Source organism: Pseudophryne corroboree, chromosome 8 (genome assembly GCF_028390025.1).
Source record: "Pseudophryne corroboree isolate aPseCor3 chromosome 8, aPseCor3.hap2, whole genome shotgun sequence".
In the NCBI taxonomy this organism is placed as follows: domain Eukaryota; kingdom Metazoa; phylum Chordata; class Amphibia; order Anura; family Myobatrachidae; genus Pseudophryne; species Pseudophryne corroboree.
Window position 1 is genome coordinate 25,415,765 of NC_086451.1, and position 20,019 is coordinate 25,435,783.

The 20,019-nt window shown below is 54.4% G+C and overlaps 1 protein-coding gene across 3 annotated transcripts in view; it reads left to right on the forward strand.

Annotated features, from left to right (window-relative positions):
* Nucleotides 1–6,318: 6,318 nt before the first annotated feature.
* The window catches only part of CDK20 (cyclin dependent kinase 20), a 38,393-nt gene continuing 24,692 nt past the window's right edge, over nt 6,319–20,019 (forward strand). For 2 of the 3 annotated variants that reach the window (XR_010182935.1, XM_063936095.1), the window contains exons 1-2: nt 6,319–6,476; nt 13,556–13,669. Coding sequence is in view for 2 of the 3 variants with exons in the window: in XM_063936095.1 (XP_063792165.1) it covers nt 6,402–6,476; nt 13,556–13,669 (189 nt within the window). In the remaining variant the exon portion in view is untranslated. Of the gene's footprint in view, nt 6,477–9,944; nt 10,619–13,555; nt 13,670–20,019 lie in introns of those variants that run through there. The other variant, XM_063936096.1, reaches the window with a different exon arrangement.

Sequence of the window (20,019 nt, forward strand, 5' to 3'; positions counted from 1 at the left end):
ACCGCCCCGCGTCTCTCTATCCCCTCCCTACCGCCCCACATCTCTCTATCCCATCCCTACCGCCCCGCGTCTCTCTATCCCCTCCCTACCGCCCCGCATCTCTGTATCCCCTCCCTACCGCCCCACGTCTCTATATCCCCTCCCTACCGCCCCGCGTCTCTCTATCCCCTCCCTACCGCCCCGCATCTCTGTATCCCCTCCCTACCGCCCCATGTCTCTCTATCCCCTCCATACCGCCCGCGTCTCTGTATCTCCTCCCTACCGCCCGCATCTGTCTGTATCCCCTCCTCCCTACGCCTCTGTATCCCCACCCTACCACCCCGCGTCTCTCTAACCCCTCCCTACCGCCCGCGTCTCTCTATCCCCTCCCTACCGCCCACGTCTCTCTATCCCCTCCCTACCGGCCACGTCTCTCTATCCCCTCCCTGCGTCTCTCTATCCCCTCCCTACCGCCCCGCGTCTCTTTATCCCCTCCCTACCGCCCTGCGTCTCTCTATCCCCTCCCTACCGCCCTGCGTCTCTCTATCCCCTCCCTACCGCCCGCATCTCTCTATCCCCTCCCTACCGCCCACGTCTCTCTATCCCCTCCCTACCGCCCTGCGACTCTCTATCCCCTCCCTACCGCCCAGCGTCTCTCTATCCACTCCCTACCGCCCCGCGTCTCTCTATCCCCTCCCTACCTCCCCGCGTCTCTCTATCCCCTCCCTACCGCCCCGCATCTCTGAATCCCCTCCCTACCGCCCCACGTCTCTATATCCCCTCCCTACCGCCCCGCGTCTCTCTATCCCCTCCCAGCCACCCCGCCTCTCTGTATCCCCTCCCTACCGCCCCGCGTCTCTCTATCCCCTCCCTACCGCCCCGCGTCTCTCTATCCCCTCCCTACCGCCCCACATCTCTCTATCCCCTCCCTACCGCCCCGCGTCTCTCTATCCCCTCCCTACCGCCCGCATCTCTGTATCCCCTCCCTACCGCCCCACGTCTCTATATCCCCTCCCTACCGCCCCGCGTCTCTCTATCCCCTCCCTACCGCCCCGCATCTCTGTATCCCCTCCCTACCGCCCCATGTCTCTCTATCCCCTCCATACCGCCCCGCGTCTCTTTATCTCCTCCCTACCGCCCGCATCTGTCTGTATCCCCTCCTCCCTACGCCTCTGTATCCCCACCCTAACACCCCGCGTCTCTCTAACCCCTCCCTACCGCCCGCGTCTCTCTATCCCCTCCCTACCGCCCACGTCTCTCTATCCCCTCCCTACCGGCCACGTCTCTCTATCCCCTCCCTGCGTCTCTCTATCCCCTCCCTACCGCCCCGCGTCTCTTTATCCCCTCCCTACCGCCCTGCGTCTCTCTATCCCCTCCCTACCGCCCTGCGTCTCTCTATCCCCTCCCTACCGCCCGCATCTCTCTATCCCCTCCCTACCGCCCACGTCTCTCTATCCCCTCCCTACCGCCCTGCGACTCTCTATCCCCTCCCTACCGCCCTGCGTCTCTCTATCCCCTCCCTACCGCCCTGCGTCTCTCTATCCCCTCCCTACCGCCCCGCGTCTCTCTATCCCCTCCCTACCGCCCGCGTCTCTCTATCCCCTCCCTACCGCCCGCATCTCTGAATCCCCTCCCTACCGCCCCAAGTCTCTATATCCCCTCCCTACCGCCCTGCGTCTCTCTATCCCCTCCCAGCCGCCCCGCCTCTCTGTATCCCCTCCCTACCGCCCGCGTCTCTCTATCCCCTCCCTACTGCCCCGCGTCTTTCTATCCCCTCCCTACCGCCCGCGTCTCTATATCCCCTCCCAGCCGCCCCGCCTCTCTGTATCTCCTCCCTACCGCCCCGCATCTCTCTATCCCCTCCCAGCCGCCCCGCCTCTCTGTATCTACCTGCTGCCCCGCGTCTCTGTATCCCCTCCCTAACACCCTGCATCTCTGTATCCCCTCCCTACCGCCCCACGTCTCTCTATCCCCTCCATACCGCCCGCGTCTCTGTATCTCCTCCCTACCGCCCACGTCTGTCTGTATCCCCTCCTCCCTACGCCTCTGTATCCCCACCCTACCACCCCGCGTCTCTCTAACCCCTCCCTACCGCCCGCGTCTCTCTATCCCCTCCCTACCGCCCACGTCTCTCTATCCCCTCCCTGCCACCCTGCGTCTCTCTATCCCCTCCCTACCGCCCCGCGTCTCTCTATCCCCTCCCTACCGCCCTGCGTCTCTCTATCCCCTCCCTACCGCCCTGCGTCTCTCTATCCCCTCCCTACCACCCCGCGTCTCTCTATCCCCTCCCTACCGCCCTGCGTCTCTCTATCCCCTCCCTACCGCCCTGCGTCTCTCTATCCCCTCCCTACCGCCCGCATCTCTTTATCCCCTCCCTACCGCCCCGCGTCTTTCTATCCCCTCCCTACCGCCCGCGTCTCTCTATCCCCTCCCTACCGCCCCGCGTCTCTCTATCCCCTCCCTACCGCCCGCCTCTCTGTATCCCCTCCCTACCGCCCCGCGTCTCTCTATCCCCTCCCAGCCGCCCCGCCTCTCTGTATCTACCTGCTGCCCCGCGTCTCTGTATCCCCTCCCTACCACCCGCGTCTCTCTATCTCCTCCCTGCCACCCTGCGTCTCTATCCCCTCCCTACCGCCCCGCGTCTCTCTATCCCCTCCCTACCGCCCTGCGTCTCTCTATCCCCTCCCTACGTCTCTCTATCCCCTCCCTACCGCTCTGCGTCTCTCTATCCCCTCCCTATCGCCCACGTCTCTCTATCCCCTCCCTGCCACCCTGCGTCTCTCTATCCCCTCCCTACCGGCTTGCGTCTCTCTATCCCCTCCCTACCGCCCTGCTTTTCTGTATCCCCTCCCTACCGCCCTGCGTCTCTCTATCCCCTCCCTACCGCCCTGCCTCTCTCTATCCCCTCCCTATCGCCCACGTCTCTCTATCCCCTCCCTGCCACCCTGCGTCTTTCTATCCCCTCCCTACCGCCCGCGTCTCTCTATCCCCTCCCTACCGCCCCGCGTCTCTATATCCCCTCCCTACCGCCCGCCTCTCTGTATCCCATCCCTACCGCCCCGCGTCTCTCTATCCCCTCCCAGCCGCCCGCCTCTCTGTATCTACCTGCTGCCCCGCGTCTCTGTATCCCCTCCCTAACACCCTGCATCTCTGTATCCCCTCCCTACCGCCCCACGTCTCTCTATCTCCTCCCTACCGCCCACGTCTGTCTGTATCCCCTCCTCCCTACGCCTCTGTATCCCCACCCTACCACCCCGCGTCTCTCTAACCCCTCCCTACCGCCCGCGTCTCTCTATCCCCTCCCTACCGCCCACGTCTCTCTATCTCCTCCCTGCCACCCTGCGTCTCTATCCCCTTCCTACCGCCCCGCGTCTCTCTATCCCCTCCCTACCGCCCTGCGTCTCTCTATCCCCTCCCTACCGCCACGCGTCTCTCTATCCCCTCCCAGCCGCCCCGCCTCTCTGTATCTACCTGCTGCCCCGCGTCTCTGTATCCCCTCCCTACCGCCCGCGTCTCTCTATCTCCTCCCTGCCACCCTGCGTCTCTATCCCCTCCCTACCGCCCCGCGTCTCTCTATCCCCTCCCTACCGCCCTGCGTCTCTCTATCCCCTCCCTACGTCTCTCTATCCCCTCCCTACCGCCCTGCGTCTCTCTATCCCCTCCCTATCGCCCACGTCTCTCTATCCCCTCCCTGCCACCCTGCGTCTCTCTATCCCCTCCCTACCGGCTTGCGTCTCTCTATCCCCTCCCTACCGCCCTGCTTTTCTGTATCCCCTCCCTACCGCCCTGCGTCTCTCTATCCCCTCCCTACCGCCCTGCCTCTCTCTATCCCCTCCCTATCGCCCACGTCTCTCTATCCCCTCCCTGCCACCCTACGTCTTTCTATCCCCTCCCTACCGCCCGCGTCTCTCTATCCCCTCCCTACCGCCCCGCGTCTCTATATCCCCTCCCTACCGCCCGCCTCTCTGTATCCCATCCCTACCGCCCCGCGTCTCTCTATCCCCTCCCAGCCGCCCGCCTCTCTGTATCTACCTGCTGCCCCGCGTCTCTGTATCCCCTCCCTAACACCCTGCATCTCTGTATCCCCTCCCTACCGCCCCACGTCTCTCTATCTCCTCCCTACCGCCCACGTCTGTCTGTATCCCCTCCTCCCTACGCCTCTGTATCCCCACCCTACCACCCCGCGTCTCTCTAACCCCTCCCTACCGCCCGCGTCTCTCTATCCCCTCCCTACCGCCCACGTCTCTCTATCTCCTCCCTGCCACCCTGCGTCTATCCCCTCCCTACCGCCCCGCGTCTCTCTATCCCCTCCCTACCGCCCTGCGTCTCTCTATCCCCTCCCTACCGCCCTGCGTCTCTCTATCCCCTCCCTATCGCCCACGTCTCTCTATCTCCTCCCTGCCACCCTGCGTCTCTCTATCCCCTCCTTACCGCCCTGCGTCTCTCTATCCCCTCCCTACCGCCCTGCGTCTCTCTATCCCCTCCCTATCGCCCACGTCTCTCTATCCCCTCCCTACCGTCCTGCGTCTCTCTATCCCCTCCCTACCGCCCTGCGTCTCTCTATCCCCTCCCTATCGCCCACGTCTCTCTATCCCCTCCCTGCCACCCTGCGTCTCTCTGTCCCCTCCCTACCGGCTTGCGTCTCTGTATCCCCTCCCTACCGCCCTGCGTCTCTCCCTCCCTACCGCCCTGTATCCTCTACCTGCTGCCCCGGGTCTCTCTGTATCCCCTCCCCAACACCCTGCATCTCTGTATCCCCTCCCTATCGCCCACGTCTCTCTATCCCATCCCTACCGCCCTGCATCTCTGTGTGCCCTCCCAACCGCCCTGTGTCTCTGTATCCCCTCCCTACCACCCTGCGTCTCTCTATCCCCTCCCTACCGCCCTGCATCTCTGTGTGCCCTCCCTACCGCCCTGTGTCTCTGTATCCCCTCCCTACCGCCCTACGTCTCTGTATCCCCTCCCTACCGCTCTGCGTCTCTGTATCCCCTCCCTACCGCCCTGCGTCTCTGTATCCCCTCCCTACCGCTCTGTATCCCCTCCCTACCGCCCTGCGTCTCTGTATCCCCTCCCTACCGCTCTGCGTCTCTGTATCCCCTCCCTACCGCCCTGTGTCTCTGTATCCCCTTCCTACCGCTCTGCGTCTCTGTATCACCTCCCTACCGCTCTGCATCTCTGTATCCCATCCCTACCGCCCTGCGTCTCTGTATCCTCTCCCTACCCCCCTGTATCCCATACACGGTCCATACCACTGGCTCCTTGATACCTCCCTGACAAACCCTCACCAGGAGTACAGGAGCCATAACCCCCTGCGGTGCCCCCCATAGTTACCGGTATATCGGTGATGCTCTGCTCTGCCGCCTCCTCCCTATCCCTCACACAGCAAGCGCAGGGCACAAGCCCAGCACCGAGCACATGACCGCGCTGTCCATGCCCATTGGCCCTGGTACCAGCTCCAGCCATCGCCCCCTCCTCCTACTGCACCTGAGGGGGGCGCGCACATAGCGCATGCAGAGGGGACTGGTGCACCTGCGGCCGCGTGGAGATCTTGCGTGCACAACATGTTTCTACACCTGAAGGATGGTACGGTGTAGAGAGAGGACACAGCTGCCCCTGCTCCGCATTGTACCAGCACTCCCCTCTGTGTCTAATAACATCATATACCTCTTCATGCGGGTATGTCTATATCACATACATCCTTATCCCTGTCCTATATATTGTTACAAATAAAATGACATAGGTATAGGTCCCGCACCCCCTCCCCCCACACCTGCATCCACCTCCCCCTCCACTCGCAGCATCTACATACTCCCTGCCTCATCCGCGGTCCCCCCCGCACCCGCTACATTCTGTACATCGTGCCCTGCAGGCACTGTTCACGCCGTCGCAAGGGGCTGCGCTTCCTTCACCATTGGAAGCACTTTCGTCGTGCAATATTTAACCACTAACAAACCTAGGAATGCAGGTAATACTCATACAAATATTGAACCGCAGCAAGGCGTGCAGGGGTTAAGGGGGCGTAGCCCCTTTCGACGGTGTGAAGAGCGCCCGTAAGGCGCGATGAAGCGCCTAGTATATATATATATATATATATATATATATATATATATACACACACACACCTATTGCATTTGCTTCCAATAGTAATAAAGCCCCCCATGTGTACATAAACCCCTCTGGCAGCAGCTGTCAGGCATGACGGCACCAGCACAGTGGCTAGCCCGGCCCTGAGCCATACATGGCAGCTTCTACTGCTTTACGTCACTCAGCAGGGATTTGGCGGGAAGCACACACAGGTTGAGGGCGCCGGCGTCAGGTCACGTGTTACATCTGTCACGTGACGCTGGGGAAGGGGCGGCGCTCGCAGGTCATGTGAGGCTGGTGGTTGCCAGGCGACACGTTACCGGCCGCTGTCCGGTGTGATGGAGCAGTACAGCCTGCTGGGCCGCATCGGGGAGGGCGCTCACGGCATCGTGTTCAAGGCGAAACACATCGAGGTGACTCTGATAGGAGAGTGTGTCACACAGCGGGGGTATCAGAATAGAGTGTGTCACACAGCGGGGGTATCAGAGGAGAGTGTGTCACACAGCGGGGGTATCAGAGGAGAGTGTGTCACACAGCGGGGGTATCAGAGGAGAGTGTGTCACACAGCGGGGGTATCAGAGGAGAGTGTGTCACACAGCGGGGGTATCAGCGTAGAGCTTGTCACACAGCGGGGGTATCAGAGGAGAGTGTGTCACACAGCGAGGGTATCAGAGGAGAGTGTATCACACAGCGGGGGTATCAGAGGAGAGTGTGTCACACAGCGGGGGTATCAGAGGAGAGTGTGTCACACAGCGAGGGTATCAGAGGAGAGTGTGTGTCACACAGCGGGGGTATCAGAGGAGAGCGTGTCACACGGCGGGGGTATCAGCGTAGAGCGTGTCACACGGCGGGGGTATCAGCGTAGAGCGTGTCACACGGCGGGGGTATCAGCGTAGAGCGTGTCACACGGCGGGGGTATGAGCGTAGAGCGTGTCAAAGCGGGGGTATGAGCGTAGAGCGTGTCACACAGCAGGGGTATCAGCGTAGAGTGTGTCACACAGCGGGGGTATCAGCGTAGAGTGTGTCACACAGCGGGGGTATCAGAGGAGAGCGTCTCGCACAGTGGGGGTATCAGAGGAGAGTGTGTCGCACAGTGGGGGTATCAGAGGAGAGTGTGTCGCACAGTGGGGGTATGAGCGGAGAGTGTGTCGCACAGTGGGGGTATCAGAGGAGAGCGTGTCACACAGTGGGGGTATCAGAGGAGAGCGTCTCGCACAGTGGGGGTATCAGAGGAGAGTGTGTCGCACAGTGGGGGTATCAGAGGAGAGTGTGTCGCACAGTGGGGGTATGAGCGGAGAGTGTGTCGCACAGTGGGGGTATCAGAGGAGAGTGTGTCGCACAGTGGGGGTATGAGCGGAGAGTGTGTCGCACAGCGGGGGTATGAGCGGAGAGTGTGTCGCACGGCGGGGGTATCAGCGGAGAGCGTGTCACACGGCGGGGGTATCAGCGTAGAGCGTGTCACACGGCGGGGGTATCAGCGGAGTGTGTGTCACACAGCGGGGTATGAGCGTAGAGCGTGTCACAAAGCGGGGGTATGAGCGGAGAGCGTGTTACACAGCGGGGGAATCAGAGGAGTGTGTGTCACGCAGCGGGGGTATGAGCGGAGAGTGTGTCACACAGCGGGGGTATCAGAGGAGAACGTGTCACACAGTGGTGGTATGAGCGGAGAGTGTGTCACGCAGCGGGGGTATGAGCGGAGAGTGTGTCATGCAACGGGGGTATGAGCGGAGAGTGTGTCACACAGCGGGGTTATCAGAGGAGAACGTGTCACACAGTGGGGGTATCAGAGGAGAGCGTGTCACACAGTGGGGGTATCAGAGGAGAGTGTATTACGCAGTGGGGATATGAGCGGAGAGAGTGTGTTGTGCACAGTGGGGGTATCAGTGAAGAGTGTGTCACGCAGTGGGGGTATCAGTGAAGAGTGTGTCACGCAGTGGGGGTATCAGTGAAGAGCGTGTCACGCAGTGGGGGTAGCGGTGAAGAGTGTGTCACACAGTAGGGGTAACGATGAAGAGTGTGTCATAGTGTGTTTATACATATCAAGTTGCAGAAGAATTTTCTTAATGTGTTTTTTTTTTTTTCTAACATGGAGTAGTAACCATGATTTGTCACTATGAGGCGCTGCGGCCCCGACTGTCTACATGTTGAAGTGCTGTCCGCAGTATAGGAGGGAGGGTGCAATTAATGGATTGTTATGTCCATGTGTATATTATATTGCGGCCTTCTATTTAAGAATACGGAATAAATAGACTTTAAACAAAAATTGTAGTACAGTATATAAAGAAAAATGATGTTTACATATACAATTTTTTTTAATCCTCTTTCAGTACCCCATAAAATGCTGCTTCTGTTGACAATAAACAATGTAGCTGTAACTTCTAGTTGTAATAAATATGAATTATACTTGGACCCATCAGGATAGTGTGCGTCTGTTATTGAACCAAGAGGCATGTATGTGACCAACACAATGATCCCAGCTGGGATGCAGTTATAATGGCGGCTGTCGGGATCAAGGCGTTCAGGAGACTGACACCAGAATACCGACATCTTACATGTGATATCACAGCACATGATGTCAGAAAATCACCAATACTCATCCAATGAAAACAAAGCATGCTGGGTAATTATAGATCAGCATCATTGGTGTGTGTGTGCGCTCATCTTCAACAAGGCCCAGAAATGTTCCCATAAAGGACGTTGGGCCTGTTTTCCACCACTAAAACGAAGCAGCAGGATTGCAGTGGTGTGGCCAGACCTAGGGCCGGCTCCAGGCCTACTAGCACGCTGAGCGAGAAAATTTCAAAGCGCCCCCCACCCCCCCATGCGCGTGCTCCTGGAAAAGTGGGCGTGGCCTCGCAACTTCATATTATCAAACTATAAATAAATATATTTTCACACCCCCTCTACGCACACAATTAGCAGATTTACACATAACAGCCACAGTAGTGTTCCTTACACATAATGTCTCCAGTATAGTGCCAGATACACACAATGACCCCAGTATAGTGCCAGATACACACAATGTCTACAGTAGTGCAGTGCCAGCTACACCTGACATGCCCCCCAGCAGTGCCAGCTACACCTGACATGCCCCCCAGCAGTGCCAGCTACACCTGACATGCCCCCCAGCAGTGCCAGATACACCTGACATGCCCCCCAGCAGTGCCAGATACACCTGACATGCCCCCCAGCAGTGCCAGATACACCTGACATGCCCCCCAGCAGTGCCAGATACACCTGACATGCCCCCCAGCAGTGCCAGCTACACCTGACATGCCCCCCAGCAGTGCCAGCTACACCTGACATGCCCCCCAGCAGTGCCAGCTACACCTGACATGCCCCCCAGCAGTGCCAGCTACACCTGACATGCCCCCCAGCAGTGCCAGCTACATATATGTCCCCACAGTGCCAAGTACATAAATGTCCCCACAGTATCTGTGCCGGCGGGGACTGCTTCTGTGGGTGGACTAGGCTGAACTACTCAGTGCGCGCTGTGCACGCCGGCGCAGCACAGCGCGCACAGATCAGTTTAGCATAGTACCGCCTACAGCACTCCCCCTAACACACAGGCAGCCACTGTAATCGCCGGAGGCGACCCGGGACGGACTTAGGGTGGCAGCTGCTACAGGACAGGGCCAGCTCCAGGCTCCAATATGGCGGCGCCAGCCATAAAGGGTGGCTCCCTGCGTGGCCGCTCAAGTCGAACATGCCTGGAGCCGGCCCTGGCCAGACCACTAGCTCTAACATAACTAATTTGTGACTAAACGGGCTACTACTGTGGGCCCTTACCTGCAGCGTTGCATGCTGTACACCATTATCTTAAGTATTATAGCTTGGATCATTTTGACTATTGCAGAGACCAAACTGAATCCGATTGGACGGCTGCTCTGTGCCACGCTGCAGTTTTCCAAACCCACTTACCTCACCCATCGCTGTCACTTTTCCTCATGGCATGTCCTCACTGTTCAGATTCCACTTGCCAATCCAAACATGGATTCCGGGTGACAGCGTTTCCTGAGATGTTGTCTCATGTGATCGTTCTGCTCCTATCCCAGAATTCACTATTCCACATGACCTCTACAGCCAATCCACTCCCTGGACACCCTATTTAAGTTCCCCAAGTGCATTAGCACATTGCCAGTACAACTTGTCTCACCGCTAGTTCCTGGGAATCTGCTGACATTATCTGCCTGTCATTCTCTGACAGTATTCAGCTATCCTGTACTAACCTCGCAGCACTGTGGTAGTGCCCACCTGTGTGCTCCTGTCTGCAATATGCCAAGACCTGCTGGAAGCCTTGTTGCATTCCCTATCTATAACAGCCTGTCCAACATTTCCTGGAACTTCCTGCACCTACCAACCCGAGGACTTACCGGTTCCCTGTGAGCAGTCTACACCAGCATATTCCTGCAAACAGCTACTATCGTCTGCTAATTCAGTGCAAGTTTCAAACAGCATTTCAGTGTGCTTCAACTTCAGCCAAACTCAGCATCTGTGCTGTATACATTCATCCAGCTTCCATTCCATATCATACCTGCAGAGGGCGCATGTAATGGTGTGTATCCTGTTCTCCACCGTGTTATCACAGTTCTTAATGCACCACACACCTTCCAGTGTTCTAGGTTTTGTAAGTGTTCAGCCACAGTCAGGCAGTCCACCAGTGCCTCTACATAGGTTTAATCTGTCCTGCCTCACTGCACCTGTGAGTACTAGCCAGAGACTGATACGATAGACTATATATTCTCCGTTAAACTCTGCTTAATATGTGAGCACTGTATAAATGACGATTAATACATAGACTTAGACTTAACATCTTGTAATAAAGGATTCTAGAATTCGATATTGTGCCGCAAATAGGAGAAGAGTTGATTGATTAATTTATTTGTGTCATGTCCCTGTTCCGTTACACGTGGCTCTGTGATCCTTCATGTTCCTGTCACCTTCCGTTACACGTGGCTCTGTGACCCTTCATGTTCCTGTCACCTTCCGTTACACGTGGCTCTGTGACCCTTCATGTTCCTGTCACCTTCCGTTACACGTGGCTCTGTGACCCTTCATGTTCCTGTCACCTTCCGTTACACGTGGCTCTGTGACCCTTCATGTTCCTGTCACCTTCCGTTACACGTGGCTCTGTGACCCTTCATGTTCCTGTCACCTTCCGTTACACGTGGCTCTGTGACCCTTCATGTTCCTGTCATCTTCCGTTACACGTGGCTCTGTGACCCTTCATGTTCCTGTCATCTTCCGTTACACGTGGCTCTGTGACCCTTCATGTTCCTGTCATCTTCCGTTACACGTGGCTCTGTGACCCTTCATGTTCCTGTCATCTTCCGTTACACGTGGCTCTGTGACCCTTCATGTTCCTGTCACCTTCCGTTACACGTGGCTCTGTGACCCTTCATGTTCCTGTCACCTTCCGTTACACGTGGCTCTGTGACCCTTCATGTTCCTGTCACCTTCCGTTACACGTGGCTCTGTGACCCTTCATGTTCCTGTCACCTCCCGTTACACGTGGCTCTGTGACCCTTCATGTCCCTGTCACCTTCCGTTACACGTGGCTCTGTGACCCTTCATGTTCCTGTCACCTCCCGTTACACGTGGCTCTGTGACCCTTCATGTTCCTGTCACCTTCCGTTACACGTGGCTCTGTGACCCTTCATGTTCCTGTCACCTCCCGTTACACGTGGCTCTGTGACCCTTCATGTTCTTGTCACCTTCCGTTACACGTGGCTCTGTGACCCTTTATGTTCCTGTCACGTTACGTTACCTGTTGCCTTATGACCGTTCCTGTGTTTCTGCTTATCAGCCACTTACAGTACATTTCTTCTACTGTATGTACAGAAAAAATGAAGATCTCTGTGTGCACCATTGTGCTTATTTACTGAAAGAGAGGGGAAGGGGCCACAGTTAAATTGCAGGGATATTCAGGAAAATGAAACAAGCACATTTACAGAGGAGAAGGTCCTAACAGAACTCTCAAAGCTGAAAGTGGACAAATCTATGGGGCCAGATGGGATACATCCAAGTATACTAAAAGAACTGAAAGAGGTGCTGGTAGCACCATTAACTGAATTATTCAACCAGTCATTAGCTACAGGAGTAATTCCAGAGGACTGGAAAAGAGCGAACATAGTCCCACTGCACAAAAGTGGAAACAAGGAAGAGGCTAACAACTACAGACCAGTGAGTCTTCCATCAGAAGTAGGGAAATTAATGGAGGGAGGGGGGGGGGGGGGGATCCTATCAAACAAATCTTACTGACTTTTTTTGGCTATGTGATGGATAAAGGAAGGAGCTGTGGATATAGCTTATGTAGCTTTTAATAAGGCTTTTGACACTTCCACATCGCAGACTGCTAAATAAACTTGAAAGCTTGGGACTGGATACTAGGATTATTGAATGGATAAGATCTTGGTTGCAGGATAGAAAACAGTGTTGTGGTAAATGGAGTGCATTTACAGGAGGGAAATGTTACCAGTGGAGTACCCCAGGGATCTGTATTTGGATTATTGCTTTTTAATATCTTTATTGGTGACATTGCAAATGGCATTAAAGGGAAAGTATGCCTTTTTGCAGATGACACAAAGGTATGCAACAGGGTAGACACACCAGGAGGGGCAAAACAAATGATTGAGGATCTAGGTCAAGAGTGTGGCAATTACAGTTTAATGCCAGAAAATGCAAAAGCATGCACTTGGGTCTCAAAAATACAAAGGCTAAATATAGTATAATGGCACTATACTGGGAACTACTGAGGAGGAAAGGGATCTAGGAGTCACTATTTCAGGTGACTTAAAGCAATGAGGAAGGCTAGTCAGATGCTTGGCTGCATTGGGAGAGGAATCAGCAGCAGAAAGAAAGAAGTAATAATGCCACTGTATAGGTCATTGGTCCGGCCTCATCTAGAATACTGTGTTCAGTTCAATTCTGGAGGCCATATTTTTAGAAGGATATTAATACAAAGGATATTAATACATTTGAGACTGTACAACGAAGGGGAACTAACATGGTGCATGGCCTACACCACATAACATACCCAGAAAGTCTTCAAAATCTCAATATGTACAGTGTAGAGCAGAGAAGGGAAAGGGGGGACATTATTGAAACTTTCAAATATATCAAGGGTTTTAACAAAGTCCAGGAGGGAAAGATTCTTCACATGAAGAGAAGTATTAGGACACAAGGACATACACTGAGACTGGAGGGGGGGGAGGTTCAGGGGAAATTTGTGGAAAAATTACTTCACAGAAAGGGTAGTGGACAAGTGGAATAGCCTCCCATCAGAGGTGGTAGAGGCTAAGATAGTAGAGCAATTTAAACATTCATTGGGATAGACCTAAGGATATCCTTACAAAGAAATAAGCATCAAATAAAGTTAGAGATATAAATATGGTAAAAAAAATAAATAAAATGGTCAGGCTAGATGGGCCAAGTGGTTCTTATCTGCCGTCACATTCTATGTTTCTATCTATTCTACATCTGCCTTTTCCAGACTGGGGAAGCTGTTGCCCTGAAGAAAGTGGCACTACGGAAACTGGAAGAGGGGATTCCCAACCAGGCTCTGAGAGAGATAAAAGCTCTGCGTGAGATAGAGGACAATCCACATGTGAGTCCTGTACCGTTTGTAATATAACCCCTCTGTATTGGCGTTATTCCTACATTTGCCTCCAAGTGTTTATTTTATTTTGCTGACTCCCTGGTTTGCCATCATTCCTTTCCTCGCCTGCCTACTACTGCCATCATTCCTTTCCTCGCCTGCCTGCCTACTACTGCCATCATTCCTTTCCTCGCCTGCCTACTACTGCCATCATTCCTTTCCTCGCCTGCCTGCCTACTACTGCCATCATTCCTTTCCTCTCCTGCCTACTACTGCCATCATTCCTTTCCTCGCCTGCCTGCCTACTACTGCCATCATTCCTTTCCTCGCCTGCCTGCCTGCCTACTACTGCCATAATTCCTTTCCTCGCCTGCCTGCCTGCCTACTACTGCCATCATTCCTTTCCTCTCCTGCCTGCCTACTACTGCCATCATTCCTTTCCTCGCCTGCCTGCCTACTACTGCCATCATTCCTTTCCTCTCCTGCTTGCCTACTACTGCCATCATTCCTTTCCTCTCCTGCCTGCCTACTACTGCCATCATTCCTTTCCTCGCCTGCCTGCCTACTACTGCCATCATTCCTTTCCTCTCCTGCCTGCCTGCCTACTACTGCCATCATTCCTTTCCTGCCTGCCTACTACTGCCATCATTCCTTTCCTTTCCTCTCCTGCCTGCCTACTACTGCCATCATTCCTTTCCTCTCCTGCTTGCCTACTACTGCCATCATTCCTTTCCTCTCCTGCCTGCCTACTACTGCCATCATTCCTTTCCTCGCCTGCCTGCCTACTACTGCCATCATTCCTTTCCTCGCCTGCCTGCCTGCCTACTACTGCCATCATTCCTTTCCTGCCTGCCTACTACTGCCATCATTCCTTTCCTCGCCTGCCTGCCTGCCTACTACTGCCATCATTCCTTTCCTGCCTGCCTACTACTGCCATCATTCCTTTCCTCGCCTGCCTGCCTACTACTGCCATCATTCCTTTCCTCGCCTGCCTGCCTACTACTGCCATCATTCCTTTCCTTTCCTCTCCTGCCTGCCACTACTGCCATCATTCCTTTCCTTGCCTGCCTGCCTGCCTACTACTGCCATCATTCCTTTCCTCTCCTGCCTGCCTACTACTGCCATCATTCCTTTCCTCGCCTGCCTGCCTACTACTGCCATCATTCCTTTCCTCGCCTGCCTGCCTACTACTGCCATCATTCCTTTCCTCTCCTGCCTGCCTACTACTGCTATCATTCCTTTCCTCTCCTGCCTGCCTACTACTGCCATCATTCCTTTCCTCGCCTGCCTGCCAGCCTACTACTGCCATCATTCCTTTCCTCTCCTGCCTGCCTACTACTGCCATCATTCTTTTCCTCGCCTGCCTGCCTACTACTGCCATCATTCCTTCCCTCTCCTGCCTGCCTACTACTGCCACCATTCCTTTCCTCTCCTGCCTGCCTACTACTGCCATCATTCCTTTCCTCGCCAGCCTACTACTGCCATCATTCCTTTCCTCTCCTGCCTGCCTACTACTGCCATCATTCCTTTCCTATCCTTGCCTGCCTACTAATGCTGTCATTCCTTTCCTTGGCTGCCTGCCTACTACTGCCATCATTCCTTTTCTTGGCTGCCTACTACTGCCATCATTCCTTTCCTCTCTTGCCTACTACTGCCATCATTCCTTTCCTCGCCTGCCTGCCTACTACTGCCATCATTCCTTTCCTCTCTTGCCTACTACTGCCATCATTCCTTTCCTCCCCTGCCTGCCTACTACTCCCGTCATTCCTTTCCTCGCATGCCTGCCTACTACTGCCATTATTCCTTTCCTCTCCTGCCTGCCTACTACTGCCATTATTCCTTTCTTTGGCTGCCTGCCTACTACTGCCATCATTCCTTTCCTCTCTTGCTTACTACTGCCATCATTCCTTTCCTCTCTTGCCTACTACTGCCATCATTCCTATCCTTGCCTGCCTACTACTGCTGTCATTCCTTTCCTTGGCTGCCTGCCTACTACTGCCATCATTCCTTTCCTCGCCTGCCTGCCTACTTCTGCCATCATTCCTTGCCTCGCCTGCCTGCCTACTTCTGCCATCATTCATTTCCTCGCCTGCCTGCCTGCCTACTACTGCTATCATTCCTTTCCTATCCTTGCCTGCCTACTACTGCCATCATTCCTTTCCTCTCCTGCCTGCCTACTACTGCTATCTTTCCTATCCTTGCCTGCCTACTACTGCTGTCATTCCTTTCCTTGGCTGCCTGCCTACTACTGCCATCATTCCTTTCCTCTCTTGCCTACTACTGCCATCATTCCTTTCCTCGCCTGCCTGCCTACTACTGCCATCATTCCTTTCCTTGGCTGCCTACTACTGCCATCATTCCTTTCCTTGGCTGCCTACTACTGCCATTATTCCTTTCCTCCCCTGCCTGCCTACTACTGCCGTCATTCCTTTCCTCGCATGCCTGCCTACTACTGCCATCATTCCTTTCCTCTCCTGCCTGCCTACTACTGCCATTATTCCTTTCCTTGGCTGCCTGCCTACTACTGCCATCATTCCTTTCCTCTCTTGCTTACTACTGCCATCATTCTTTCTCTGACGTCCTAGTGGATGCTGGGACTCCGTCAGGACCATGGGGATTAGCGGCTCCGCAGGAGACAGGGCACAAAAATAAAAGCTTTAGGACTAGGTGGTGTGCACTGGCTCCTCCCCCTATGACCCTCCTCCAAGCCTCAGTTAGGTTTTTGTGCCCGTCCGAGCAGGGTGCAATCTAGGTGGCTCTCCTAAAGAGCTGCTTAGAAAAAGTTATTAGGTTTTTTATTTTCAGTGAGTCCTGCTGGCAACAGGCTCACTGCAACGAGGGACTTAGGGGAGAAGAAGTGAACTCACCTGCGTGCAGGATGGATTGGCTTCTTAGGCTACTGGACACCATTAGCTCCAGAGGGATCGAACACAGGCCCAGCCATGGAGTCCGGTCCCGGAGCCGCGCCGCCGACCCCCTTGCAGATGCCGAAAAGTGAAGAGGTCCAGAAACCGGCGGCAGAAGACTTTTCAGTCTTCATGAGGTAGCGCACAGCACTGCAGCTGTGCGCCATTGTTGTCAGCACACTTCACACCAGCGGTCACTGAGGGTGCAGGGCGCTGGGGGGGGGCGCCCTGGGCAGCAATGATAATACCTTGTTCTGGCTAAAAATACATCACATATAGCCCCTGGGGCTATATGGATGTATTTAACCCCTGCCAGGTCTCACAAACACCGGGAGAAGAGCCCGCCGAAATAGGGGGCGGGGCCTATCTCCTCAGCACACAGCGCCATTTTCCTGCACAGCTCCGCTGCGAGGAAGGCTCCCAGGACTCTCCCCTGCACTGCACTACAGAAACAGGGTAAAAAAACAGAGAGGGGGGGCACTTTTTTGGCGATATTGTTATATTAAGCTGCTATAAAGGAAACAACACTTCTGTAGGGTTGTTCCTATATATTTATAGCGCTTGGGTGTGTGCTGGCAAACTCACCCTCTGTCTCCCCAAAGGGCTAGTGGGGTCCTGTCTTCGATAAGAGCATTCCCTGTGTGTCTGCTGTGTGTCGGTACGTGTGTGTCGACATGTATGAGGACGATGTTGGTGTGGAGGCGGAGCAATTGCCGGTAATGGTGATGTCACCCCCTAGGGAGTCGACACCGGAATGGATGGCTTTGTTTATGGAATTACGTGATAATGTCAGTACGTTACAAAAATCAGTTGACGACATGAGACGGCCGGCAAACCAGTTAGTACCTGTCCAGGCGTCTCAGACACCGTCAGGGGCTGTAAAACGCCCTTTACCTCAGTCGGTCGACACAGACCCAGACACGGACACCGAATCTAGTGTCGACGGTGAAGAAACAAACGTATTTTCCAGTAGGGCCACACGTTATATGATCACGGCAATGAAGGAGGCTTTGCATATCTCTGATACTGCAAGTACCACAAAAAGGGGTATTATGTGGGGTCTGAAAAAACTACCTGTAGTTTTTCCTGAATCAGAGGAATTGAATGAAGTGTGTGATGAAGCGTGGGTTAACCCCGATAGAAAACTGCTAATTTCAAAGAAGTTATTGGCATTATATCCTTTCCCGCCAGAGGTTAGGGCGCGCTGGGAAACACCCCCTAGGGTGGATAAGGCACTCACACGCTTATCAAAACAAGTGCGTTACCGTCTCCTGAAACGGCCGCCCTCAAGGATCCAGCTGATAGGAGGCTGGAAACTACCCTGAAAAGTATATACACTCATACTGGTGTTATACTGCGACCAGCCATCGCCTCTGCATGGATGTGCAGTGCTGGGGTGGTTTGGTCGGATTCCCTGACTGAAAATATTGATACCCTGGATAGGGACAGTATTTTATTGACTATAGAGCAATTAAAGGATGCTTTTCTTTATATGCGAGATGCTCAGAGGGATATTTGCACTCTGGCATCGAGAGTAAGTGCGATGTCCATATCTGCCAGAAGAAGTTTATGGACGCGACAGTGGTCAGGTGATGCGGATTCCAAACGGCATATGGAAGTATTGCCGTATAAAGGGGAGGAATTATTTGGGGTCGGTCTATCGGATTTGGTGGCCACGGCAACAGCCGGGAAATCCACCTTTTTACCTCAGGTCCCCTCCCAACAGAAAAAGACACCGTCTTTTCAGCCGCAGTCCTTTCGTTCCTATAAGAACAAGCGGGCAAAAGGACAGTCATATCTGCCCCGAGGCAAAGGAAAGGGTAAGAGAGTGCACCAAGCAGCTCCCTCCCAGGAGCAGAAGCCCTCCCTGGCTTCTGCAAAGCCCTCAGCATGACGTTGGGGCTTTACAAGCGGACTCAGGGGCGGTGGGGGGTCGACTCAAGAATTTCAGCGCACAGTGGGCTCACTCACAGGTGGACCCCTGGATCCTGCAGGTAGTATCTCGGGGTTACAGGTTGGAATTCGAGAAGTCTCCCCCTCGCCGGTTCCTAAAGTCTGCTCTGCCAACGTCTCCCTCAGACAGGGCGACGGTATTGGAAGCCATTCACAAGCTGTATTCTCAGCAGGTGATAGTCAAGGTACCCCTCCTACAACAGGGAAAGGGGTATTATTCCACACTATTTGTGGTACCGAAGCCGGACGGCTCGGTAAGACCTATTCTAAATCTGAAATCTTTGAACCTGTACATACTGTACAAAAATTCAAGTTCAAGATGGAGTCACTCAGAGCAGTGATAGCGAATCTGGAAGAAGGGGACTTTATGGTGTCCCTGGACATCAAGGATGCTTACCTGCATGTCCCAATTTGCCCTTCACATCAAGGGTACCTCAGGTTCGTGGTGCAAAACTGTCATTATCAGTTTCAGACGCTGCCGTTTGGATTGTCCACGGCACCTCGGGTCTTTACCAAGGTAATGGCCGAAATGATGTTTCTTCTGCGAAGAAAAGGCGTATTAATTATCCCTTACTTGGACGATCTCCTGATAAGGGCAAGGTCCAGAGAACAGCTGGGGGACGTAGTAGCACTAACCCAAGTAGTGCTGCAACAGCACGGATGGATTCTGAATTTTCCAAAATCTCAATTGACCCCGACGACACGTCTGCTGTTCCTGGAAATGATTCTGGACACGGTTCAGAAAAAGGTGTTTCTTCCGGAGGAGAAAGCCAGGGAGTTATCCGAACTTGTCAGGAACCTCCTAAAACCAGGAAAAGTGTCTGTGCATCAATGCACAAGAGTCCTGGGAAAAATGGTGGCTTCTTACGAAGCGATTCCATTCGGCAGATTCCACGCACAAACTTTTCAGTGGGATCTGCTGGACAAATGGTCCGGATCGCATCTGCAGATGCATCAGCGGATAACTTTGTCTCCACGGACAAGGGTGTCTCTTCTGTGGTGGTTGCAGAGTGCTCATCTGTTAGAGGGCCGCAGATTCGGCATACAGGACTGGGTCCTGGTGACCACGGATGCCAGTCTGAGAGGCTGGGGAGCGGTCACACAGGGAAGAAACTTCCAGGGAGTGTGGTCAAGCCTGGAGATGTCTCTTCACATAAATATACTGGAGCTAAGAGCGATTTACAATGCTCTAAGCCTGGCAAAACCCCTGCTTCAGGGTCAGCCGGTGTTGATCCAGTCGGACAACATCACGGCAGTCGCCCACGTAAACAGACAGGGCGGCACAAGAAGCAGGAGGGCAATGGCAGAAGCTGCAAGGATTCTTCGCTGGGCGGAAGATCATGTGATAGCACTGTCAGCAGTGTTCATTCCGGGAGTGGACAACTGGGAAGCGGACTTCCTCAGCAGACACGATCTACACCCGGGAGAGTGGGGACTTCATCCAGAAGTCTTCCACATGATTGTGAACCGTTGGGAAAAACCAAAGGTGGATATGATGGC